At 35.9% G+C, this 27,113-nt stretch overlaps 1 protein-coding gene and 1 pseudogene across 1 annotated transcript in view; both read left to right on the top strand.

Moving 5' to 3' along the window:
• The first annotated feature begins 1,682 nt into the window (after positions 1 to 1,682).
• On the top strand, positions 1,683 to 3,040 carry LOC122039556 (annotated as a pseudogene).
• A 235-nt stretch (positions 3,041 to 3,275) lies between these two features.
• The window catches only part of LOC122040963 (DNA gyrase subunit A, chloroplastic/mitochondrial-like), a 64,986-nt gene continuing 41,148 nt past the window's right edge, over positions 3,276 to 27,113 (top strand). Inside the window, exons 1-10 of the mRNA XM_042600461.1 lie at positions 3,276 to 3,802; positions 4,352 to 4,421; positions 4,630 to 4,695; positions 5,505 to 5,606; positions 8,972 to 9,016; positions 9,104 to 9,202; positions 9,323 to 9,409; positions 25,921 to 25,991; positions 26,139 to 26,247; positions 26,331 to 26,393. Coding sequence (XP_042456395.1) covers positions 3,384 to 3,802; positions 4,352 to 4,421; positions 4,630 to 4,695; positions 5,505 to 5,606; positions 8,972 to 9,016; positions 9,104 to 9,202; positions 9,323 to 9,409; positions 25,921 to 25,991; positions 26,139 to 26,247; positions 26,331 to 26,393 — 1,131 coding nt within the window. The 5' untranslated portion in view covers positions 3,276 to 3,383. The remainder of the gene's footprint in view (positions 3,803 to 4,351; positions 4,422 to 4,629; positions 4,696 to 5,504; positions 5,607 to 8,971; positions 9,017 to 9,103; positions 9,203 to 9,322; positions 9,410 to 25,920; positions 25,992 to 26,138; positions 26,248 to 26,330; positions 26,394 to 27,113) is intronic.

Genomic DNA, 27,113 nt, shown 5'->3' with positions numbered 1-27,113 from the left:
TGGTTGCAGGTTTAGCTCGTCGGAGGCCCACATCATCTTCAGTCTACATCCCGTCAACGTGAGTGTCATCTCCCCAGCGTTCGTCGACTCGACTCTCGAACAGGATCCATCAGTATTAAGTGAAACAAAAATTTCATTCTCTTAAACTAGGAACCTATGAAATAGGACAAGCCATCCATCAAAATAAAAATTCTTAGTTCAACTAGTTAAATTTTACCTACTACAAGTTAATTCCTACTTTCTAGCCACAGTCAGCTATAGATTGATCGTGATTTACCTTTGTTCACGTAAACAAACTGCTATCATTAGTTAACTGATTGTAGATAAGACATTAAATAGAATATTTTTTCTTAGAAATAGAATAAGCACATTTAGATTTGCATACGCTGAAACAAAAAGTTAGTATAAATTTAGCATTGACTAAATCAAATTGACAAACGGATGAGCGACCAAAGTTGTCTCCCCACTGTAAGGATCCTCTGGACCAGGGGATGGTCCCTTGTATAAGGACCTTTGATTTGGATAGATTCCATTTTTAAATAGGTGGGGATCATCTAAATCAAGGGTTTAAAAAAGTGGATCATCATCTTGTCCACAATTTGTGGACTAGAGGATCCATCCTCGTCTCCCCCAGCCTCCAAATTCTGTCCTCCAAAATTAGCTCCACCCGCCACGCTATATAACGCCTCGAGGCCACCCCCTCCATTTCGAAGCTCTCGGGGCGACCCTTTCTAGATCACTAGATTCGCGTCTCCTCAATAAACGCTAGCAGGGAACTTCCATGGCGTCTCGCTAATTACTACTTCGTCCCTTTCAATTTTCATTTCCAAAAAGAGAGCGTGTTTTCCTTTTTGAATCTTTATCCATTACGTACTCAGAGATGGCTGATGCTGGCGTTGTGCTAGCGGTGGTGCTTTTGTTGTTGGGTGTCTCCGGTGTCTTCCTAGGGATCACCGTCATTGACAGGCGGCACAGTCGACGACATGGTCAGACAGAGAATCGTACGATGGAAGTTTCCACTGTCACGTCAAAGATATGCTCGGGCTGTTGAGGTATGACGTCAGACATGCTTTTCTGATACGTCCTTTCCAGATATGCTTCGGAAAATATGCGCACTTTGAGAAGCGTGCACACGCCTTCCGGGAGCCCTATATAAGGATCCCCAGGCTTCGACGGAGATAGATTCACTACTGTAGCTACAGTCACGCTGCTCCTTTCTCTCTACTTTTTCATTCATTTGTCGTTGCTTGACTTGAGCGTCGGAGGATCATCGCCGGGGAACCCCTCCCTGGCTCGGCATTAACAACTTTTGTTGGCAGACTTAGCTTGGCGGAGATCCACGTCCCCTTCAGTCGACACCCGATCAGGATGAACACCATTTTTCCAGCGTCCGTCAACTCACCTTCGGATAGGATCACTCAACAAAGCCCTCCTCTTCACTTGGTTATATATGCGATCGGATACTGATCACTCCTTGCTTCTCGATGTGATTTTGATTTCGATTGTCGGAGACATTTTTGTGTATTTTTTTCTTCTTCTTTTGGCAGGAATGGAATTCAGCATAGGAAGAATTCATGGTTTGATGAAGTGGCGGGAACCAACTGCCCGATCTTGCCAGGGACCAACTTTACATACCATTTCTAGGTGAAGGACCAGATTGGCAGCTTCTTCTACTTCCCGTCGTTGGGGATGCACAAGGCGGCCGGCGGCTTCGGCGGGCTGCGGGTTAACAGCCGCCTCCTCATCCCGGTTCCCTTCGAGCCCCCTACTGACGACTACACCGTCCTCCTCGGCGACTGGTACACCAAGGACCACACTGCCCCTCGAGAAGACCCTCGATTCCGGCAGCAGCATCGGCCTCCCCGCCGGCGTCCTCATCAACGGCAAGCCCGACAAGGATGGCGCGCCGATGTTTGAGATGGAGGCCGGAAAAGGAGTACCGGTACCGGATCTGCAATGTGAGCATCAAGACCTCGCTCAACTTCCGGTTCCAGGGCCATGCCATGGAGCTGGTGGAGATGGACGGATCCCACACGATTCAGAACTTTTACGACTCCCTCGACATCCACTTCGGCCATTTCTTCTCCGTGCTGGTGACGGCCGACCAGACCCCAGGGGATTACTACATCGTGGCCTCCAGCCGGTTCTTGAAGCGCAAGGTGCTGACCGCCACCGCGGTTGTCCATTACGCCGGCTCCTTAGCCGCGCCGTCGTCGGTGCTACCCAAGGCGCCCACTAACTGGGCTTGGTCCTTTAACCAGTGGCGGTCATTCCGGTGGAACCTGACGGCCAGAGCCGCCCGCCCCAACCCCCAGGGCTCCTACCACCACGGCAGCATCAACATCACCCGCACCATCAGGTTCTCCAGCTCGCGGAATTTCGTAGACGACAGGCTCCGGTACGCGCTCAACGGCGTCTCCCACGTCGACACCGAGACCCCGCTCAAGCTCGCCGAGTACTTCGGGTTCGGCGGCAACTACTTCATGTACGACACTGTCGGCGATGAACCCCTGACGGCTTCGGCTCCCATCAAGCTGCTCCCATGCGTCAAGACCATCGAATACCAGACATTCGTGGAGATAATCTTCGAGAACTCCGAGAAAGCCGTGCAGGCATACCACCTGGATGGCTACTCCTTCTTAGTCGGGTAAGCCGCTATCTCAACAACTATCACTACTTGTCGACCATTTGCCGACCTCCTTCTTCTTGAGTACACAGGATGGGTACAGGGAAATGGTCGCCGGAGAAGAGAAAAACATACAACATGCTCGACGTGGTGAGTGGGCACGCCGTCCATGTTTTTCCCAAGTCGTGGTCGGCTTTCTTGATGACGTTCGACAACGTCGGCATTTGGAACCTGAGGTCGGAACTGTGGGAGCGACGCTACCTGGGGCAGCAACTCTATATCAGCGTGCAAACGCCGGTGCGGTCACTCAGGGATGAGTACAGCTTGCCGGACGCAGCACTGCTCTGCGGCGCCATTGTCTCGCCCCCCAAGCCACCTCCCTACACCTAAGCGTGAAGTTGTTTTGTTGTTTGGTTGTTGTCTGGACACAACTGGGTAATGGGTCGCTCTCTCAACGCCAATAAATTCTTTTATTTAACTTATTATATATATATATATATATTTCAAATTAATTTTAAAAATACCACATGAAATAATACTATTTTATTTCAAACGGTCGAAAGGTTGTTTCCAACGGTCATACGATCCTCACCGTTCCTTTTACGGGTTTTGGGGATCACTCCTCCCAATCCACTAAAACCCTAACAAGCAAAACCCCTTCCATTCCCGTCCTCTTCGTCTCCTCCCGCTCTAACCCGAATGAAACCTCCGCCCTCCATATAGCCGATTAGGGCTTTCATTGCTCCCATCTCTCGCTATGGCTCTCTCCACCATGCGCCGCCTCGGCTCTTCCTCCATCTTTCTTTCTCGCTGTCGCCCCTTGCTCCTCTTCCCCGCCATCTCGGCGTCGCTCCCATCTTCCCGCCGCGTCTTCGTCGAACTTCATCCTCTCTCCGCCGCGTCGACCCTGGCCGTCCGGAGGGTGAGTTCGAAGGGGAGCGACCGGGAGGAGGAATCTTCCATTACGGCGAGGTTGGGGGAGGTGGGCGACAGGGGTGGCCGTAATGGTGGGCTGATGGTGGAGGAGCACAGTGGCGCCCAGGAAGGAATGGTTATCCCTGCAGAGCTCCCCAAGGAGGCCAAAGAGGCGTACATGGCGTATGCCCTGTCGGTGCTGGTCGGTCGTGCTTTGCCGGATGTACGGGATGGTTTGAAGCCGGTGCACAGGAGGATACTGTGCGTAGACTTATTGAGCTTTCTTGCATGTGTTTATTGCGTACCTTTTATTCTTGTGTGAATCTGTTTTGCTTTTTAGTTCTTTAAGAATGACGTTGGTACCCTCCCTCGTGCCTTGATACTCATCCAACAATAAGTTACGAAAATACGTGAAAATTGTTTGTCAATTTATCTGTTTGAACTGCTTTTCCAATGACTCTTTTTGTATGCAATATTTGGTTGTCTTGAGCCAAATAAAAAAAAACAAATGTCTTGCATTTTGGTGTTTCAATTTGCAAATCAACACTCACATCAATTTGAAAATATGTCTACAAATCTGCATATGGGTTTATCATCTGTGATGGAATAACTGATTTATTTATTTTGCATAATCATTTGGTTTGATCGCCATTTTATGTTGGTAATCATTGCTACCAGTTTTGTGTTTAACTTGCTGCCATTCTAATGTTTCTCGTTTAATTATCTTACAACGTCTAAGCTTTGGTTGATTGTTTATCTAGTCTGTTCTCTTCTATTTGTTATTCTACTATGATTTTGATATTGTTGCAGGTATGCAATGCATGAACTGGGTCTTTCGTCTCATAAGCCTTTTAAGAAATGTGCTAGGGTTGTCGGAGAGGTGACAACATCATTTTTTTCTGTTTATCTTTTTATCTTTATTTTTTTGCAATTAATGATAAGTTCTAACTTGTGATTTTTGACATTGCTACTACATTGAGTATTTTTCCTCTTTTCTACTGCAACCCATGTGTCTACTCATTTTTTACAGGTTAAAAACTGTAAGAAATAAATTGTTCTTATCATTCATAGGCACTTATTTCTTACAGGTTTTAGGTAAGTTTCATCCCCATGGAGATACAGCGGTTTATAATTCTCTTGTTCGAATGGCGCAGGTATTCTCCCAATCTTTTCCATTTCTTGCCTGCACTATTACTATCCAAAAACTTAAGATTAACAATTTCATATGGACATTAATTGCAGTTTTTTTTCTACATTCAATTTATCTGTTTCTTCATTCTAATGTAATATGTATATGCTAGGGATCTATTGACTATGATAATTAATACCACACAAAAACACTAATGCTAAGAATTTACCACTACCATTGTCATGGGGCTTCTAAAACTTTCTATTGCTCTCCTTAATTTCCAGAAATTTTTACTGTTGAAGTAACAAAAATTTGTTATTTTTTTTTTACTAAAAAAGGACTTTTGATTTGGATTACTAATTTTCGTATTTTTTTTCCACAATGAAATATTGATTGCCATTACATGCTTCACATGAATAAATTTTGATTTTTGAATTATATCTTCAATATGTAATCTTTAACATTATGTTGGTACATAACATGCCATTTTTTGTTGTCATAATTTGAAAGCTTATCTTCATTAATTTCTCTTATTGTTTTTCCACAGTGAAATATTGATGCAGATTATGAGATGCACATGGATTGTTTCAATAATTTTTTATTTATGATTTATATGTATATACATATATAGATAGATATTTATTCAATATCAAGTCTTTGTATACACACATATATATAGATAGATATTTATTCAATATCAAGTCTTTAACATTATGTTGGTCTACAACATGCTATTTTAAAAATTTGAAAGCTTATCTACATTGTTTTGCACTTATCTACATTGTTTTCTCTTATACTAAATCACGACCTACTATTCTTTTACATCTTTCTTAGGATTTCTCTCTCAGATGCCCTCTCATTCGTGGACATGGTAACTTTGGGTCAATAGATGCTGATCCTCCTGCTGCAATGAGATATACAGAGTGCAGATTGGAAGTAGGTTTGATTTTTTTTTTTTTTTGTTATCACATACATCAAGTGAACCTACTAACAATTCCATACCAACTTTGATATGCATAGAGCTTTCAGTACTATATTTGATTGATTACTGAGTCTATGTTTTGGCTGTATTCAATGGTGCAAACTATGCTCTCTATCTGTATTCAATGGTGCAAACTATTTACTAGCTGTATTCACTGTTGCAAATGCTGATCCTCCTGCTGCAATGAGATATACAGAGTGCAGATTGGAAGTAGGTTTGATTTTTTTTTTTTTTTGTTATCACATACATCAAGTGAACCTACTAACAATTCCATACCAACTTTGATATGCATAGAGCTTTCAGTACTATATTTGATTGATTACTGAGTCTATGTTTTGGCTGTATTCAATGGTGCAAACTATGCTCTCTATCTGTATTCAATGGTGCAAACTATTTACTAGCTGTATTCACTGTTGCAAGCTTCTGCAGAAGTGAAACATATACTTTGACTTTCATTCGCATACTTGTTAATGGAGAACTTGCTTACAGCATGCAGGGTTAATTCTTATGCTGAAGAAAATTTCCCAATGCTTGTAATTTTTTTCTTTCTATTTTTGGGGAAATATGACTAACAATTACTTTGTTTTTTTATTATTTCGAACTTCAAACAGCTTTATTCTTTTCTCTGAGATGCTATTACATGCAGATTTAACTCTCCTGTTCATTCACTAACAGCAGAATCAATTTGCCGTCATATTGTTATTTGGCTTATTTATTTTTTCCTCAAAGGTGCTAATAATTGCAGAAAGAATTTGCTGGAACACTGATGGTTATTTTTTTTACATTGTAATCTGGTCTTCTTTACATCTTTTTTGTTTGACACAGCTGAAGAAAATTTCCCAATGCTTGCAATTTTTTTCTTTCTATTATTGGGGAAATATGACTAACAATTACTTTTTTTTTTTAATTATTTCGAACTTCAAACAGCTTTATTTTTTTCTCCGAGATGCTATTACATGCAGATTTAACTCTCCTGCTCATTCACTAATAACAGAATCAATTTACCGTCATATTGTTGTTTACTATGGACATTGTTATTTGGCTTATTTATGTTTTCCTCATAGATGCTAATAATTTTCAGAAAGAAATTGCTGGAACACTGATGGCTATTTTTTTTTACATTGTAATCTGGTCTTCTTTACATCTTTTTTGTTTGACACACTAGTCCTGTCTTATTGTTGTACTTCCTTGTTTTGGTTCAATATTCTTCACTATCTGAATAGTTTGGCTGAGGACCTAATCTACTTTGATACAATGTTCTTTCAAGTGGATGGATTAAGTATTCTGATGTTATTTTTGGATATTTTTTAATATATTTTTTTTTGGAGTTTTTAACCATTCCAACAAATTTACATTCTTAACAACTATATACATGTGCTTTCAATCACATCTTCAATTCAAAACATCACATGACAATTCTTTTTTTTTTTTTTCAATTTTTTATTACAAATCTATTATTGTTTAAATAATATTTTTTTTATACATTTTTAAAAAATTCATAACAAGGCTTGAAATTATTAAATCAATGCATGATTTAAAATGTTAGTGCAATGTATTAATGGAAACTTTTTATTACAAAATTGAAAGCAAGTGCATAGGTTTTCTAAAAATGGAAGTTTGTGTTGGATTCGTTAAAACTTTGAAACTATATGCTAGTTTTAGCAACTAACCATTTATTTTTCGTTTTTCCCCCTAGAAGCATGTTTTATGAGTTTCAGTTATTTGGCTAGCACAGTAAATTCATATCTGTTTATGTTAAATATTACTTATATTGTTAGCATGATGTTCTTATGCAACTATTAGATATATCATTAGAGGTGTCAACTGTCAGCACATGACTTGACCCCTCTAAGCAAGTTCGATAATGACAGTTGAGCTGTGTGTTCTATGTTGCTAGTAACATACATTTTAGAGGTTCCTACATAGACTAGGTTGGAAGCAGAAACTTGCCTTGAGAACAGAAGAGACTTATTTTGCCACACACAACATGCTGCAAATATCATTATGTGATGAATGTTTCGTGCTTAGAGCATCCACATCAGTTTTCTTATTACTATATCTAAAATTTAGGGTAAATGACTCGTTTTATTAAATTTAGACAATCACTTTTTACTACACACTACATCAACTACCCTAAAATTTCCATCATCCTTAATTTTTTATTATTTTCTTCTCTTTCTTTTATTTTTTTATTATTATATTTATGGAATGAGTGGAAGGAGAGAGATTGAAAAGATTGAGTGGAAGGAGAGAGATTAAAAAGAAATATTATTTTATTTTTAGGGTAGATGTTTCATTCCCTAAATTTAGAGAATCACTATTCATTAAATCTAAATTTAAGGAATGGATAGGGTAGTTGATGCAAAAGTTTTTTAGCCACTCTATCCAAAATTTAAGGTAAAATCTTTAGATAGGGTAGTTGATGTTGATGCTCTTATTGAATTTTATAAAGGAATATATTGTCAATCACATAGATTGTTTCTGTGATATGACAATATTGATGGCAATTATGACATAATAATCAACATCTTATACCTCCTTTTGGGTTCAAAAACTTTGCACCTTATCCATTTCCATGAATGGTAGGTAAGGTGAAATATAAAAGTGCGTTATAACATTGTATTCATCTACTATCTCATTGTTTTGGTTTTCTACAGCATTAATTATAGTAACTTCACCTTCAATTGACACCAATAAGTCAACAAGTAGTGAGTTCCATTCATTTGGGGGGACTAATTCTAGTACTTGCACGACCACCAAATTGGTTTGTTATTCTAAAACTATGTTTCCATACGAATGTTGTACATATCATCTTTGATTCATTGTCATTCCTGATAGTTCATATAATCTCAAATTCCCACAACTGTGGCCTCCAGAACTTGGAACGAAGAGTCCATCAAGTTACGTGAAACTAGAAATTTGAAATGAAATGTGTTAGTAACAAACAGTATGTCGATTAAGAATCTGCTGAGACATTATCTGGACATGTGAGTTTGCTATAGTTCAGCATGCAAATTAATTAAGAATCTGCTAAGATATTATCTGGACACGTGAGTTTGATATTGTTCAGCATGTTTACATGCCTATTATAAGTCCTTGATGAGGACGTACTAATGGCAATGGAAATCAGCTGGCTTGTCTGATTACCTGTACAATCCAGTTGATTAGTGTAGCTGTACTATTATTTTCTATATTGATTTGAACATGTTGAAATGCTGTCAAATTTATATGGGCATGCACAGCTGACTTTGTTCTATCCTCACCTAAGTGTCCATACTGAAGTGTCAAGTTTCTGCTTAATTTTTTACTCATTTTACAGGCACTAGCTGAGGCTATGCTCTTAACAGATTTGGACCTGAATACTGTAGGTTTTAATAATTCCCTCTATATATTTTAGAATATGTGATTTCTTCTGTTATGTTCTTTTATTTATTCCCTGTTTGTGTTGCAGGTTGACTTTGTTCCCAATTTTGACAGCTCACAAAAAGAACCTTCTCTCTTGCCTGCTCGTATTCCAAATTTGCTGTTAAATGGATCTTCTGGAATCGCTGTACAAACTCTCTTGCTCATTTTATGATTTCACAAATTTGTTGTATGAATCGTTTATCTTATAAAAGCATATTAGCTGTGAGCAATGACAACAAATAAATTTACATTTTGGAACAACTAGGTTGGAATGGCTACAAATATACCTCCCCACAACCTTGGGGAACTTGTAGATGCACTTTCTGCTCTGATCCGAAATCCTGAGGCTACTGTAAGCATGATTTCTTTCCTCTTGAATTTTGTCCATAAAATATCGTAGGAGTTGGTGGTTAAACGAGCTCATTCTGCATGTATTGTTTTTTTTCCCTCTAATGTTCTATTTAGCCTTCCTGATAGTTCCATGTGTTCAAACAGGACAATTGCTCAAATAGGTTCCAAATAGATCCATCCATATGCTGTCTCCTAGTGATTTGTTGGTTGTCAAATACAATTAGATGTAGGCCTGTTAAAATAAGTTGATCTTTTTGCAGTTGGATGCAATAGAACCCATTGAGCTCTATCTCCTATTACGATAACAACCAAACCTCATCCACTAGGCGAGGTCGGCTATAAGGATCATTTTACGCCATTGAACTCTATCTCCTATTATATCATCATCTATACTTAAATAAATTTTATCTTATTTTATTGTTGCTAAAGCCTTTTTTAATCTTCCTCGTTTGATATGTATGCTTGTCATAGTTTCACATGCTTAACTGGAACATTTATTGGTCGTTTAAGTACATGATCATACCATCTTAAACGTGTCTCTCGGAGTTTTTCCTCAATATATGCAACTCCGACTCTCTCTAATGCTCTCATTTTTTATTCTGCCTATTCTCGTATATTTATACATCCACTTTAACATCCACATCTCTGCAACTCTCATCTTCTGCTCATGTGCTCGAGTCATAGCTCAACATTCAGCTCCATATAACATATCAGGTCTAACTGCGGTCTTGTAGAATTTTTCTTTAAGTTTTAGAGATATTTTACGGTCACATAAAACATCCGACGCTCTCCTCCATTTTAATCATTTTGCTTGTATTATGTTAATTTGAGATACAAAAGAGTACACCCTTTATTGAAGAGTAGACATATTTATATACAAACTAGAACCTATCTTAGGAAACTATAATTAGACTAATTGATAACCAAGCTTCCCCTCAAGTTGAAGTATAGATATTAATCATACCCAACTTGTTACAAAGATATTTAACCCAAACCCCATTTAAAGCTTTTGTAAAGATGTCCCGAGTTGTTCTTCAGTCTTCACATATCATGTAGTAAGTTTTGTTGAATTTTCTCACGAACGAAGTGACAATCAATTTCAATGTGCTTAGTTCGCTCATGAAATACAAAATTCAATGCAATATGAAGAGCAGCTTGGTTATCACACTATAATTTTGTTGGTACTAAAATTTTAAGTCCTTCTTTAGTTAAGAGTTGATATATCCACGTTATCTCATACACAGACTGTGCCATAGCCATGTATTCTGACTCTGCATTGAATCATGATATACTATTTTGCTTTTTACTCTTCCATGAGACTAAATTTCCTCCAACAAAGATATAATAACCTGAATTAGATTTTTTATCCATTTTGGAACTTGCCTAATCTACATCCGAAAAACATTATGATACCTCGTTTGGGTGCTTCCTTCAAATAATACAAAATTCATTTTAACGATGCCCAATTATGAATGGTTGGAGATGATATAAACCAACTAACAACACTGACCAAATATGCAATATTCGAACGAGTTACAGTAAGAAAATTCAACTTCATAACCAACCTTCGATACCTCTCAGGATGTTCAAATAACTTCTCCTGTGAGATGCATGTTCTGAGTCATTGAAGTATTATAAGACTTTCCCCCAATTTTCTTGTAATAAGTTGAGAACTTTTTTTTTTACCCCTCATAACCTCAACACCTAAAAAATACTTCATCACTCCCAAATCTTTTGTATGAAACTGAGCATGCATGAAAGATTTAAGATATGAGATTCCTGTAGTATCACTTCCAGTGATAACAATATTATCCACATACACAACTAATAGAATAATACCAATTACTGAATATACCTTTTTTACCCCTCATAATCTCAACACCTAAGAAATACTTCAGCACTCCCAAGTCTTTCGTATGAAACTGAGTATGCATGAAAGATTTAAGATATGAGATTCCTGTAGTATCACTTCCAGTGATAACAATATCATCCACATACACAACTAATAGAATAATACCAATTACTGAATATACCTTTTTTACCCCTCATAATCTCAACACCTAAGAAATACTTCAGCACTCCCAAGTCTTTTGTATGAAACTGAGTATACATGAAAGATTTAAGATATGAGATTCCTGTAGTATCACTTCCAGTGATAACAATATCATCCACATACACAACTAATAGAATAATACCAGCTACAAATTGCTTATAGAGCACAGAATGGTCATGCTTGCTCTTTATCATGGCTAATTTTGCAACAACTTGACTAAATTTTCTAAACCAAGCATGAGAACTTTGTTTCAAACCATACAAAGCTTTCCAAAGACGATAAACTTGCCCTGACTTCCCCTTCCCCTGAGCAACAAACCCAGGACGTTGCTCCATATACACTTACTCTTGAAGATTACCATGAAGAAAACCTTGTTGATATCAGAATTATGAGTATCAACCATTGAAATAAACAATCGAACAGATGTTAATTTTGCGACAGGAGAAAAAGTATCAGAATAATCCACACTATAGGTCCAAGCATAGCCTTTAGCGACAAGGCGTGCTTTTAATTTAGCAATTGACCCTTCTAGATTGACTTTAACTGCAAATACCCATTTGTTCCAATAACCTGTTTCCTTGAAGGTAGAATCGACCAAGTCTTAAGTGTCATTGTTATCTAAAGCATTCATCTCCTCTATCATTGTATCTTTCTAACCAGGATAAGATATGACCTTACATACAGTTTTAGGAATAGAGACATAATCGAGTGAAGCAATAAAAGAGCAAGAGGAAGATGATTAGCCGTTATAAGAAACAAAAGAAGTAATAAGTACATTGACGTTTACCTTTGCGTAATGCAATAGGAAGATCATCACTTTAGACTGGATCTGAATCTGATAATGAAGTAGTAGGTGCAAGACATGAATCATGAGGTTGACGCTTGGAATAAACTTGAATAATAGGTGGCTTGACAGGAATCAGTTCCGGGACGAGTGTAGAGGATGTGACAGAATACATCAACAAATCATTCCTCCCTTTGACGAGTTGGAGTAGGTGACGATGGGAAATAAGATGTGTCTTCCATGAAGGTAACATCAATTGAGACAAGATATTTGTTAATACTGGGGCAATAACACTTATAACCTTTTTGAAGATGAGAATAACCAAGGAAGATACATTTTAAAGACTTGCGATCTAATTTAGTGACATGTAGATAAACATCCTGAACAAAACAAGTGCTACCAAATATCCTAGGGTTAACCGGAAACGACTTATTGGGAAAAAGGACTTTGTAGGGATCTCACCATGAAGAACTGTGGATGACATGCAGTTAATGAGAAAACTTGCGGTTAATGAGAAAACATGCGGTAGAAACTGCATTGGTCCAAAAAAAAGTTTGGGAACATTCATTTGGTATAAAAGCGCCCGTGCAGCCTCAATGAGATGTCTGTTTTTACGTTCAGCAACATTATTTTGGGATGGAGTATTAATACAAGAGGTTGCATGCCATTTTGACTCATATAAGATTGGAATAAACCGGACATATATTCCTTGGCATTATCACAGTATGGATGACATGCGGTTAATGAGAAAACTTGCGGTTAATGAGAAAACATACAGTAGAAACTGCATCGGTCCAAAAAAAAGTCTGGGAACATTCATTTGGTATAAAAGGGCCTGTGCAACCTCAATGAGATGTCTGTTTTTACGTTAAGCAACATCATTTTTGGATGGAGTATTAGTATAAGAGGTTGCATGCCATTTTGACTAGTATAAGATTGCAATAAATCGGACGTATATTCCTTGGTATTATCACTTCGCAAGTATGGATGGACGTATTGAATTGAGTTTTAATCTAGCGCAGAAGACACAAAACAGAGAAAATAACTCAGAGCGATTTTTCATTAAATATAACCAAGTTACATGAGAATAGTCATCTACAAAAGTAACGAAATATCTAAAATGAGTTTAGACAAAATAGAACAAGGTCCTAAATATTGAATGAACTAATTTAAAAGGAATAGTAGCACGTTTATTTACTCTAGGATTTGAACTAAGACGGTGATGTTTCATATGATGGACAAAACTTTTTGAGCAAAGGGAGAGATGAATGTCCCAACCTACAATGATTTTTGAAAGGAAAAGTGACACTTGAGCAAGCAAAAGAATTTGGGAGCAGTGTGTCAAGAATGTAGAGACCTCCAGACTCGTGTCCTTTACCAATAATCTTCTTCGTTAAAAGATCCTGAAATAAGCAATGATTAGGAAAAAATGAGATGCAATAATTAAGATTACGAGTTAGTTGACTAACAGAGATGCTAAATTAAAGGATAAACTAGGTAAATGTAGGATAGAGGATAGAGAAAGTAGGGGGTAAGATTGATAGTACCAGACACATGAACACAAGACAGAGATCATCAATTAAAGTAACAGTAGGAGTGTTAGTTTTGGACTGTAAAGTAGAAAATAGACTAGAATTACCTATTATATGATCTATGCCACTAGAATCAATGACCTATTTGGAGGATGAAGAAAGAAGACATGCATTTTGTTTAGCTGAATCAACAATAGCAGTGACAGTGGGAGATGAAGACTTGAGTGATTTATGATATTTTGAGAACTTGGCAAATTCATCCGTAGAGATAAAAACTATTATTCAGGAGATAGACAAGGAAGGAATCTCATGATAGTCATCTGCTCTCGTTGGAGTTGTTGAACCTTCACATTAGGGGTAAAGGGCAGTAACATATTAAGCTCCTCGTATGTCTTCTTAAATGCCATGAAATAATTGATCAGAGGCTAATCTTGTTTTTCCAGACGGTAAAATATTGCAAACTTCATACATGCGAGAGAAATTCCCTTTCCAGAGTATAGAAATTCGAAGTAATCAATTAGTAAATTAATTACCTCACTATCAATACAATTCCGAATTTGAAGGAACAAACGAGCATCCTTTCTAAGCCAAGTTTGTTTTGAATCATCTTGAGGCGGGTCATCAGTCAAATGAATATTTTTGTCAATACTTTGTAGATAAAGATGAATAGTTTTACTCCCAAATAGTTTGAACCATTTAGCTTATATTCTGTGGTCTTAGACATCACACCACATCCGTCACAATAGAAGACTTATTTTTTGTTATAAGACTTTATCCCAAACAAGTCAAATAAAAGAAGAATCTGAGATTAGGGCTGTAAATAAACCAAACGTTTGTGAATAAGCTTGGTGTTCGGCTTGGTAAGAGCTTGTTTATGTTTGTTCAATATACATAAGATTAATTAAACAAACAAGCTTTAACAACTCGTTAAGCTAAACAAACAAACTTGAACATATATGTGTTCAGCTCATTAACGTTCGTGAACAACGTTCGTGAATAATGTTCGTGAACAACGTTCGTGAAGAATATTCGTGAACAATGTTCGTGAAGAACGTTCGTGAACAATGTTCACGAACCATATTCATTAATAAAATTCTTTTCAATATGCTAAATAAACAATAAAATAAAATAAAATAAATTTAAATTATCAAGCTCAATAATCAATCAAATAACTAAAAGTTTCAAACAATCAAACAAGTTTGAATTGAGAGCTTGATAACATCTAAACGAACCAAGCTCAAGCCAAGCTTTAAACAAGCTCAAACTCATAAAAAATCTTGAACATTCATTTCAAAAGCTTGATTCATTTTAAGCTCGGCTCAGCTCGACTTGTTTAACCTTATCAAACAAGCTTGAACAACCCAAAGCTCGGCTCGGCTTGTTTACAGCCCTATCTGAGATGGTCACTAGGGATAAGGCTGATACAGTCGCAGCTCTGTGTCGTGGAAGGAGAGCCGACACCTGGAGCGGTGATAAAAAAAGGAAATAGAATGGGTAGAGCAAGATGAACCAGGAGTGTATATTACTCTCATTTCTGCCGAAGGTGTGAGAGACCTAAAATGGGTTCTGCTTGACACTTTGGCAATTTCGGATCTTCTCGATTCGGTAGCAAAAGAAAATAGAGGAGCAAGGGTTTCAACTGGTGGTAGCAACAACCATCATGAACAATTTTGGAAGCTGACGGCAGGGACAAGTTGCCGAGAAGAAACCTACTGTTAATGGTTGGAAGTTGGCGACGACAAGCAAAGGAAGAATGAAGCCCCAATTTGTCGCTCTTTGTTTCCGCCGAAGGAAATCACAACAGGTGCTGTTGCTCGGAAAGGAAGCAGCACAGGAAGACTTCTCATAGGGCTGGAAGCGGCAGTGTGAGGTAACAATTACCGTCGTAATAAATCCAAGCAAGATGACCTAGATCTTGAAGAAAATTGAAAGAGAAGGGGGCAAGAACGACCTTCACGTGGTTTTAGTGTCGAGGGTGATCGTCTCTCCAAAGAAACGAGGAAGGAGGGGGGGGGGCGCTGTTTGTCGTACGCGGATAGGAAAGGAAAAAAAACCCCAATTTCGAATTTATTGCTCTGATACCATGTTAATTTAGAACCTTGGTGGGAAATACGAGAAGGGAAAGGTGGCTTAGTAGAATAAAGATAGAATATATAAAATTTAAGTTTAGAAATATTAACGAGGGAGTTTGTGTTGGCGAAGAAGAGGCAGCGAGAGGAGCCCTTTGTCGTACGCGGATAGGAAAGGAAAAAAAACCCTAATTTCGAATTTATTGCTCTGATACCATGTTAATTTAGAACCTTGGTGGGAAATACGAGAAGGGAAAGGTGACTTAGTAGAATAAAGACAGAATATATGAAATTTAAGTTTAAAAATATTAGACATAGTGAGATAATTGTTAAGATAGGAGATGTTGAGTTGCCCGGAACCGAGAGCTTTAGATATTTATGATATTTTTTGCAAAATGTTGGATGAATTGAGAGAGATGTCTTACACAGAATATATTATATATAATAGTTAACATATTTGTATATATTATTTGTTACCATATTGTATCTATATATTAGGTAATATATATAGGTCAATTAGGTAAATGTGTCAATTAGCCTAATTATAGTTCCTAAGATAGATTATAGTTTGTATATAAATATGGGTACTATTCAATAAAGGGTATACTCTTTTGTATCTTAATCTAAAAACATTTGAAAATATTAATTCTTAAACATTTTAAATAAATTCTTTAAAAATAAAAATTTAAAATAAATTCAAAAAATAATTCAAAACCTTTTAAAATGATTTTATAATTTTGAATTTTGGAATTTATTTATTTTTTAAAATATTTTTTAGAAAAATTTAATAGGCATTATCTTATAAAAAATATTAAAATATAAACTCAATACTATAAAATATAAAATCAATAGTAAGCATATTTAATAATCAAATATTAATTTACATTTATATTTAAAATTTATAATATTTTGTAAAATTTTATAATTTTTAGAATTTTATAATAATTATTATTATAATAAAAAATACATATTTAAAAAATAATGAATTTAACCCAAAAAATTATCTCCACACCCGCCGAGGTTGCTAATTAAAATTTTCCTCGTTTCTCCGATCATTACGCGGCTGCGAGTCAATCGAGGTCGTCATTTCTAAAAAATATTATTCACGATGCCTCAGTAAATTCCTTTTCGTCCCTAAGTTTTCTATAAATATTTCATTTATTTTTTATGCTTAGTATAGTTTTTTTTACAATGTAGAAAACGTTCTAGATTTAGTGCTGGGCCCTCTACTGTTAGTGTTGACCCTAGGTTCCCTATTGACGAACTTAGGATTAGGTTTGAGTCTATCATTTATATGCCTATTAAGACTAAGTGCTTAGATAGACAGTTTTTCTTGCGTTCTTGTATTCCAGTTGTAGAGGTCATTAACCACTATAATTTACAGAACCTTGTTTACTATACCAGTTCAGTAAACATAAGTTTATGTGCCAAATTTTATAATAATTTAGTTAGGGTAGATGATCTTACTTGTACTATTAGGGTAGCTGGTACGGATATCACATTATCTTCTACAATTATCTAGGACTTTTTAGAGTTACGACCATTTACGTGTCCTTTTCAGTGTTATCCTCGTAGGGATCTACCATTTGGTGATCCTTACTCACACGTTATTTTGGATACGATTTACTCGTATTAGGTCAGTATCCTTCGAGTTCACGATTATGTACTCTATAGGGTTTTAGTCTTCTGCATCTTACCGTTGTCCACTCGCGACATAGCGATGATGCGTCCATTTCATTCCTTTTTATTGTATGCCCTTTGTCATAGATTAGACATAGACATTAGTTTACATATCTTTCAGACCATTATCCACTCAACTGGAGTCTCCACCAGCGCTCGAGTTCATATACCGTATTGTCATATTTTGACGGCATATTTCGCCTCCCTACATATTAACGTCACCCGAGGCGATATCCGAGTCATGACTGAGTTCGACGTCTTAGGACCTAGGAACTTCTCTCTAGGAGGTGTCCATATAAATGATGAGGGTGTCTTGTCTTGGCGGAGGGGGGCACAACACCAGCCAGACCTAGATGCCCAGGAGGAGGCAGAGTAGGATGAGCTTATGGTCGCACTATTCGGCGAGGACGCTTCGACCCCTTACCACCTCCACCTCTAGGCCGAGCACCTTGTCCCGCTCCTCGTACTCTAGGCGATCGAGTTGCCGGACTCGAGCTATCCATGACGCGTCTCCGTCAGGAGGTCTCCGACTTGAGATGAGACGTGAGATAGGATATCTCCGACCTTCGACGTGATCTATCCAGTTCCCGAGAGGATGCCCGAACTCGTCACACTTAGCTGATCGAGATGTTACGTTCCTTGGGATCTTGACCACCCCCCTCCTCATCTCGATAGACTTCATCATCACTATGTACATTCTATTATGATCATTGTATTTTGACCTTGACATTGACTTAGGTATATCTCGACTTTGACATTGATTTATTCTGATTTGTTTAATAGACTAGGATTACAAAATTTATTTTCAAAAATAGTGTTTTCAAATTCTAGGATAAAATCAAAACAGTTTTTGTAATCCTAGTCTATTAAACAAATCAGAATAAATCATTATCAAAGGAGTAACCCAGAATAGCATCGATGATGCTATTTTGGGTTACTCCGACTTAGGTATATGTCGACATCGATGCTATTCTGGGTTACTCCGAGCGCATTTATAGAGAGGTCCGAGCGCTCGTTTTTTTTTTAAAAGAATTTTTAAAATTTTTTTAAAATAATTTTTTAAAGTTTTTTTAAAAGAATTTTTTAAATGATTTTTAAATTTTTTAAAAGAATTTTTTTAAAATAATTTTTAAAGTTTTTAAAAGAAATTTTTAAAATGATTTTTAAAGTTTTTTTAAAAGAATTTTTAAAATGATTTTTAAAGTTTTTAAAAGAATTTTTAAAAGAGTTTTTATAAGAATTTTTAAAATTTTTAAAAGAATTTTTAAAATGATTTTTAATTTTTTTAAAAGAGTTTTTAAAAGGAATATAAAGTTTTTAAAATGATTTTTAAAAATTTTTAAAAGAATTTTTTAATGATTTTTAAATTTTTTAAAAGAATATTTAAAATGATTTTTAAAGTTTTTAAAAGAATTTTTTTAAAATAATTTTTAAAAGAAATTTTTAAAGAATTTTTTAAAAGAATACTTAAAATGATTTTTAAAGTTTTTAAAAGAATTTTTTTAAAATAATTTTTAAAAGAAATTTTTAAAATGATTTTTAAAGTTTTTTTAAAAGAATTTTTAAAATGATTTTTAAAGTTTTTAAAAGAATTTTTAAAAGAGTTTTTATAAGAATTTTTAAAATTTTTAAAAGAATTTTTAAAATGATTTTTAAAAATTTTTAAAAGAATTTTTAAAGTTTTTATAAAATTTTTAAAATGATTTTTAAAATGTTTAAAAGAATTTTTTAAATAGTTTTTAAAAGATTTTAAAAATAATTTTTAAAGTTTTTAAAAGAATTTTTAAAGTTTTTAAAAGAATTTTTAAAATGATTTTTAAAATGTTTAAAAGAATTTTTTAAATAGTTTTTAAAAGATTTTTAAAATAATTTTTAAAGTTTTTAAAAGAATTTTTAAAGTTTTTAAAAGAATTTTTAAAATGATTTTTAAAGTTTTTTAAAATGAATTTCTAAAATGATTTTTAAAGTTTTTAAAAGAATTTAAAATTATTTTAAAAAATTTTAAAATAATTTAAAATAATTTTTAAAAGAACTTTTAAAACTGTTTTTAATTTAATTTAATTTTGTTTAATTTAATTTAAATTTATTTAATTTAATTTAATTTAATTTATTTTAATTTTAATATTATTTCAAATTCAAATTCAATTCAATTCAATATTATTTTTATTTAATTTAATTTAATTTTATTTTATGTTAGTCTTCCTTAGTCATCTCACCCGATCTAAATTTTTAATTAGGGAATCTTATAATTTTGTGAGATGAGTTAAGTTCAGTTTTAGGGTTTGGTTTAACTATGTGTTAGATTCAGTTTTAGCTTTGGGCTCAACAAATAGACATTCTCTGGATAAACTTCTGGTCTATGGTGAGTCACTTGGACATCATTAGAGTAACCATGCCTTCGAGGTTTTCCAAATAGTCCTATTCACTGAACTTAATATAAAACCTTGGTCTAACTGGTTTGGATCCATAAAGTGTAGCTTCGGTTAGTTTCATTTAGCCAAATGCACCAGGTCGAAGCCATATTTTCCTAGACATGCATAGACTAAGCTTCGGTTACCATAGATCAAGTTAAACTAGGTCCCTTTCTAACTAGTCCTAATTACCCTGTCGTCGGGTAGGTTAGTTTCGGTTACCTTGTCGGGTATATTATTTTTGGAGGTGCCAGCTATTCTGGAGCCCCCCCTGTATTATTGGCCTTTATTTTTGAGTTTTAGTTCTTGGTTTATGTCTGTTCTTTTTTTAATTATAACTGACTTGATGATATTCTAAATTTTGGTGGTTTTTAAAATATTTAGGTTTTGAATTTGTTGGTTTAGGTTTATATTTTGGTTTTTGATTTGACTTATTTGATTTTATATAATATATTTTTTCTTTGGGTATGTAGTATTGGTTGAGTCCTACTTGCGCGGTTAGGCACGCCTTTGGAACCCAAACTTTACTTGATTGTTTGTGTTGGGTTATTAATGATTTAAATGTTTTATTTGAACTTGACTTGTAGCTAAGTCCGGTTTTGTTGTAAGATTATTTAAAATTAGATCTAAATTCTTAGATCTTGTTGTAAATTTTTCTTAGAGATTTTTAATTTATTAATTTCTATTTTTAGTGATAAATTTTTCTCCTCAAGTGTTAGGTCTTGAGTTGGATTTGGATTTTTGATTTGTTTCTTGAGATTTTGATTCTCTTCAAGGAGCAATTTGTTTTCATTTTCTATTGTAATTAATTTCCTATTTAGACATGCAATAATTTTAAATTAAAGTTTACCTCGTCGGGACCTTCGGAAACGAGTACAGACTCGTGGCTCGATTCAGGTTCGGACCCGTCTTCAATCGTCCACCGACTCTGCTTCGAGGGCCATTAGCGCGAGGTGGCTCTGGTGCTTCTGATCTTCGGCCTTCGATTCTTCTGAAGAAGAGTCGTCCCAGGTTGCTTTGAGAGCTTTTTTCTTGGATGTCTTTGTCTTGTCGCACTTCAACCTCGGACACTCGTTCTTGTAGTGACCCTTCTTGTTGCATCCGAAGCAGGTCACATTCCTCGGTTCGGTTGGGGGGTTGATCTTTTAAAGGTCCTTCTAGCTTCTTCCTCCTAGTGAACATTTTCCTTACCAGGTTCACCAGGTATTTTTCGTCTTCAGAGTCCTGGTTAGACTCATCCTCAACCTCAGGCTTGTTTTTCGTCCTTTCCTTGGATGAACTTGCAAACAAGGCTACACATTTTTCGGTCCCGGCGTTAGTTTGCTCGTGCAATTCTAATTTTAATTTAGATAAATTTTTTGAAATCTTGTAGGCATCCACAATGGATGCCCACAAGGTGTTACGTGGAGTCTGTTGAGGATGTCCTTGTTCCTCGCGTGAAGCTGACTCGCCGTTTCTCCTTCCTGCATTTTAATATTAAATAACTTATTTAAGAGGAGGTCGCGTTTTGTTACCTTAGCGTCGCTAGTTCCTTCGTGTAGCTCGATCAATTTGTCCCATAGCTCTTTCGCGTTTTGATGCGGTCCTACCCAGTTCAACTCTTCCTTTGTCAGTCCGCATTGTAGGGTGTTGAGGGCTTTGAAGTCCGTTGACGACTTTTTCTTCATGTCCGGAGTCCACTGTTTCGGGTCCAGTGGAATTTCGGAGTTGTCGACCAGCACCTTGTAGCCTCTGGTGACGCTGAACCATTAGTCGAAGTTTGTCTTTAGGTAGACTTTCATCCGCTTCTTCCAGTACGGAAAATCATCCCCATTGAATAGGGGAGGACGTACTGTGCTGAAACTTTCAATTTGAGATATTTTTTAACCTGCACACAAGTAAAGAAATAGACAAGGAAAATCCGATTAGTAGTGCGGGAAGAAAAAAAATAATATAAAAGCTGAATTCGTGTTGCACCAATTCAGATAACTTGCAACGAAAAATATTTTCAAAAAGGTAACAATACCAGTTTGGAATATAACGAAAAGACTGAAAACCGAAAAAAAAATGAAAAAGGTTTCACCCCCTATCTGATTGGTGGTTGTACCAAATCAGATCGGTACATGCTCTGATACCACTTGTTGGATCGTGAATTCAATAGAGGGGGATGAATATCGATTAAAATTTTAACGAAAGTACGCAGTGGAAAAATCAAAAGCAGAAAGAATGACACAAGTAGTTTTTACTTGGTTCGGAGCCTGTGTCGACTCCTACTCCAAGGCCCGCACTCGTTAAGTGCTTTCGTTTGACAATCACTAATAATTCGAAATATTGATTACAAAAGAAGTACAGGAAAAACAACTTAGCACTTTGTCGGAGAGCCTTCGCAGCGTCGCAGGAGCATAGGAGAGCAGATCGTGAGTTGTTCTTCTGTGACTTCAGCCTTTACCCTCCTTATATAGGAGGTTCGGGGTGCCTGGATCCATTCCGGCGCTCTGAATATGACGTAGCCGAGCCAACCAGGGATCTCCACGTGGCGAAGTAACGTTGGGGATAAAATTCACCTCCGGGCGCCCGGATCCCTTCCGGGCGCTCGGACCCTTGTTTTCTAGCGATTTCCTTTCTACAAGAAAACGTTAGTCCGAGACAAATATATATCCTGCAAAATAGAGTGTTAGCACAGTTTATCATCAAATAAAATATTAATTAGATTCTATCTCCTCGAGACCGGAATCTAGTCACGATCTCGACTTAGATATCCGAAATGGATCTAAGTCGGATCGACACCTAATGTTCCCTTCTCGGGAACGTGTCCTCACAGTCACTTCCCTTCAGTGACTTATCTTCACTTACCTGCCAGACGTCCGGTCAGCCCTTCGATCCGTCTGGGTTTCGTGCCAACTATCCGATCAGCCCGTCGACCTAGCTGGACTTCGTGCCAAACGCCCGGTCAGCCCATCGACCCGTTTGGACTTCGTGCTAGCTATCCGGTCGGCCCGTCGACCTAGCTGAGTTTCGTGCCAGACATCAGGTTAGCCCGTCGACTTGTCTGGGCTTCTCATGCACACTTTGTCAGTGTTAGATAACAATGAAACGAACTTAACCTATTTTGTCATTCATCAAAACTTGAGTTAGACCGTTAGTGCTAACCGCACCCATTAGTGCTAACCACACCAATACAAGATGCCAAACCTTGTATAGGATAATATTGTGTTGTATTCATTAGTGACTTAACCATTCCATGGACAAAAATTAACTCATGATTAAACCATCCCTTAAGCTGGAATATATGTATTATCTATGTTCAATTTTGTCACACCATTTAGATATCTAGAAATTTAGACAAGATATGGCATGTTGAGATGTTAACTAAAGCATTAGTTAAGTTATAGAGCATGCTTCCAATGATCACTTATGAATCCAATTATCACACAATCAAGAATGTTTTGATCCTCAAATCAATCCATGGACAAAGAGAGCGAAGATAACATAGAGAAAGATGAATTAAAATGAGAGGATTGAGCATCCTAATATTTTGTTGTTATGCAATTATTTAAAAATAAATAATAATATTTATTATTGTATTTGCTATGGCGTTGCAATGTATATTACATATAATTAGTTATCCTATCACCTTTTATTTTGTTGCATAAACAAAATAATTACGAGTCTTAGTTATTTTGTTGAAGAACTTGCTTGTTCAGTATTAGCATATCTAAGTGTTGAGGATGCCTTGAATGAGTGAATGGTTTGTCCTTTTTTGTAGTTAATATGAGTTGTGCAAATTTTGACCTTGTTAGAGTAACGCGCCATGATGATAACTTAGTTGTGTTTAATTTATAAATTTATATTGGCATAATAGTTTTTTTGTGGACTTGTTGCCCTTGCCTAAGGGTTTAGGGTAGACTCTGTCCAAAGAATAACATTAAGTAACACATATTAGGGAAATTTCTGCAACTTCTCCTTTGAAATTTTAATAGATAAAAAAATATGAGTTGCTTACCATGCATCTGGAACATCCACACAGAATAGATGTAGAAGTATTACAGTATCATCTTAACTTAAAATAGGTAACATCAGACACAATCTATGACTGTCATACATATGGTCTTACTCAAAACCAACATATTCGAACGTAAAACATCTTATGAGAGCATGCAAGTATATCTAATAGTAGTCACAACACAATACAAGAAAATGGATGTGATTGCTTAAAATTAAGGTCCTAAAATGTATGTATAATAACTTGGTATCATAGGGGTGTCCCCTCTGAGTTGATAATGGACGTGCACCTCTTCCTGCTTGAGAATATAGGGACAATATCGAGTAAGGTGTCACTTAGTAGGAATCATACGTAAGAATAAGATATATATATATATATATATATATATATATATAGCTCTCTAACGAGCTATCAATTTTGATCTATGAATAAAGTAAAGTACAAGTTCAGTGTAACATTGTTACATGCATTGGGCTTTGCATATCAAGTCAGGCCACCAACACCATTATATATATAAATGAACCAAGCCATTGAAATAGTTGTTCAAGCTTGGCTTGGTTTCTATTTATGAGCTCGAGCTTGGTTTGTTATATGTTATCGAGCTCTCAATTCAAGTTGGCTAGATTGTTTGGAAGTTTATATTTTTAAGCTTGTTAGTTGGTTAGTGAGCTTTATAAGTTTGTTTGTTCATTTTGAGAGTTTCTTTGTTTATTTACCATATTGATAAGAGATTTATTGATGAATATAATTCACAATTTTTTTCTTGAATATTGTTCACGGATATTATTCACGAAGATCACAATCTTTGTTCATGAACATTAATGAGTTGAACATATATGTGTTCAAACTTATTTATTTAGTTTAACGAACTATTCAAAGTTTATTTATTTAATTGACCTTGTGTATATTAAAAGAATATAAATAAGCAATTATCAAGCCGAACACCAAGTTTGCTCATTTACAACCCTAAACTTGAAGGATCTCTGAGTCATCCACGCCCTTCCTTCTCACACTGTTGAAGCCAAATGGATAACCAAATTAGCGTTAGGAAACACATATAATTAAATACATTTAGCTACACAGTCAAGAGGGCTTACCACGTTCCAAAAGAGAGTAATTTTTTTCACCTAACAACACCTCATCTTGATTAAAGGTTTTTCCCTAAAATAAAACAAACCATTAATACCAATCAATCTCAACACAAACTCCACTTTCAAAACAAATTTGCATCCTCCAAGATGTCCCTAAAGGAAAAATTCTATAGAACAACAAGTAGTTCAGGTTTATACTTACTCAAATTCTTAGCCAATCACGCCTCACAAATAGTCTCTTTTTCTGCCGTCAATCTGCACAAAAATCCCTCTGAAAACCCATTTTTGTGTTGCAGCCGCCTACTAATGAAGAGAGTGGGAAGGAGAAATCAAGGGGAAGAACTAGGGTTAGAGATCTTTACCTTAGAAGGAAAGGAAGAAGAAGAAGAGGGGAGATGATGGTATTGATGCTGGGATTTGGGTGAAACGGAGGAGCCAAACACTTCTATCTCACTTGTGTGTGCATGAGGGGGAAGGAAGAGTTGGCCCAACTCTTTGAAATACGCCAAACCGAATTTAAAGCTACAATCACTGTGTCTAACCAAAATAGATGTCGATTCAATAATGACTTGACCATACAGTCTCCAAATCAAACCAAACTCGAGGCATCTAAAAGATGACTCAAAAGCCAAATTTTTGAACCAGCACGAGCTCAAAATTTCATGTGACTCACACATTTAAATTCATATGCAGTTTAAAATCTCTTAACATAACTTAATAAATATCAATTAATTATTTAACTAAAATGAATAATTAACTATTAGCTGAATGAAAAATTTAGAAATATTACATTTCTTGCCAACCCATTTAGGTTACATGTGTTGTTTTTGTTCTTCATGCAATGATGTTTTACTTTGCCTTCAATTTCTTGTCTTCTACAACGATCTAACTTCCTTGTTTTGTGCAATAGCTCCAAGAATTGCTGGAATATATGCCTGGGCCTGACTTTCCTACTGGAGGAATAATTTTAGAAAATTTTGGGTAAAGTCGCGTTAGAGTGTTTCCTCCATTTTTACCTTTTGGCACATGCTGCATTATTTACTATTTGATTCTTTTGAATGTTTTGTCCTATTTTATCTTTTGGCACAAAGATTCATTTCTAGTATCTGACTGTTTCTTCTGCTGAAGGATCTTGGAAACATATAGGACAGGACGAGGCAGCATAATGGTGAGAGGGAAGACTGATGTGGAAATACTTGATGAGAAAGCCAAACGCAGTGCCATAATAATTAAGGAGGTGATTATATATTTATTTTTCTAATCTCTGTACTTGGACATACTAGGCATTTTAGCTTATATCTGCTCTTTTTTTTTTTCTAGATTCCTTACCAGACAAATAAACCTGCTCTAGTTGAGAAAATTGCTGAACTTGTGGAGCATAAGGTAAATCTTCTCTCTCTGTTTGTTTGTGTTATTTCCCGAATAGTCAAGTCCATGTAAAACCATGTATACTTTTATTCTAGGATACCAGTATATATTCTTTGTGGAGTTGCTAGGATGTGGCATAAACATTAGGATATATTGCTCCCATCATTTATATTTTGATGTGGCATAAACATTAGCACACCTCTTTGCACGTAACCTTGAACCAAATTCAGACTGTTTTGCTGCTCTCCATTTTAGCTGTGTTGCTTAAGTTCTAAGAAATCATGCGATAGTCCAAGAATCAAGAATTGGGGATCAATGTTTGAAATTTCTTCTAAAGGTTTAGGATTTACAAATTCTATAATTTCTAAGTTTTTAAAAGTTTGTGATATTTCTTTAACATAAAACTAGAACTTTAAAAGTTTATTATAACTTAGAGGAGGTAAGTTGCATTTTCTTGTATGAATTGTTTACAAATCAATAATATTATTTTTCCTCATTGTTTGTTGAGAGTTGAGGTTTGGGCAACACAATTGGTTTGTGCTACATCAATTAGTATCAATATCAGCAAAAAATTCCTGATTAGGTGTTCAGTGTTGTAATCTATCATCCCCAATTGTCCCTTGTCCATTCACTGTCTGTCCACCATCTCCAAATGCCAATTCGTTCATCATCTTATAGCTCTCTTTTATTGTTTTCTTTTTCCCATTAATCCCCTTCAGCTCCATCGCTTTTTGA

Source organism: Zingiber officinale, chromosome 2A (assembly GCF_018446385.1).
Source record: "Zingiber officinale cultivar Zhangliang chromosome 2A, Zo_v1.1, whole genome shotgun sequence".
NCBI lineage: Eukaryota > Viridiplantae > Streptophyta > Magnoliopsida > Zingiberales > Zingiberaceae > Zingiber > Zingiber officinale.
Note: the sequence above shows the minus strand (reverse complement) of the source record. Positions and strands in the feature narration are given on the sequence as shown.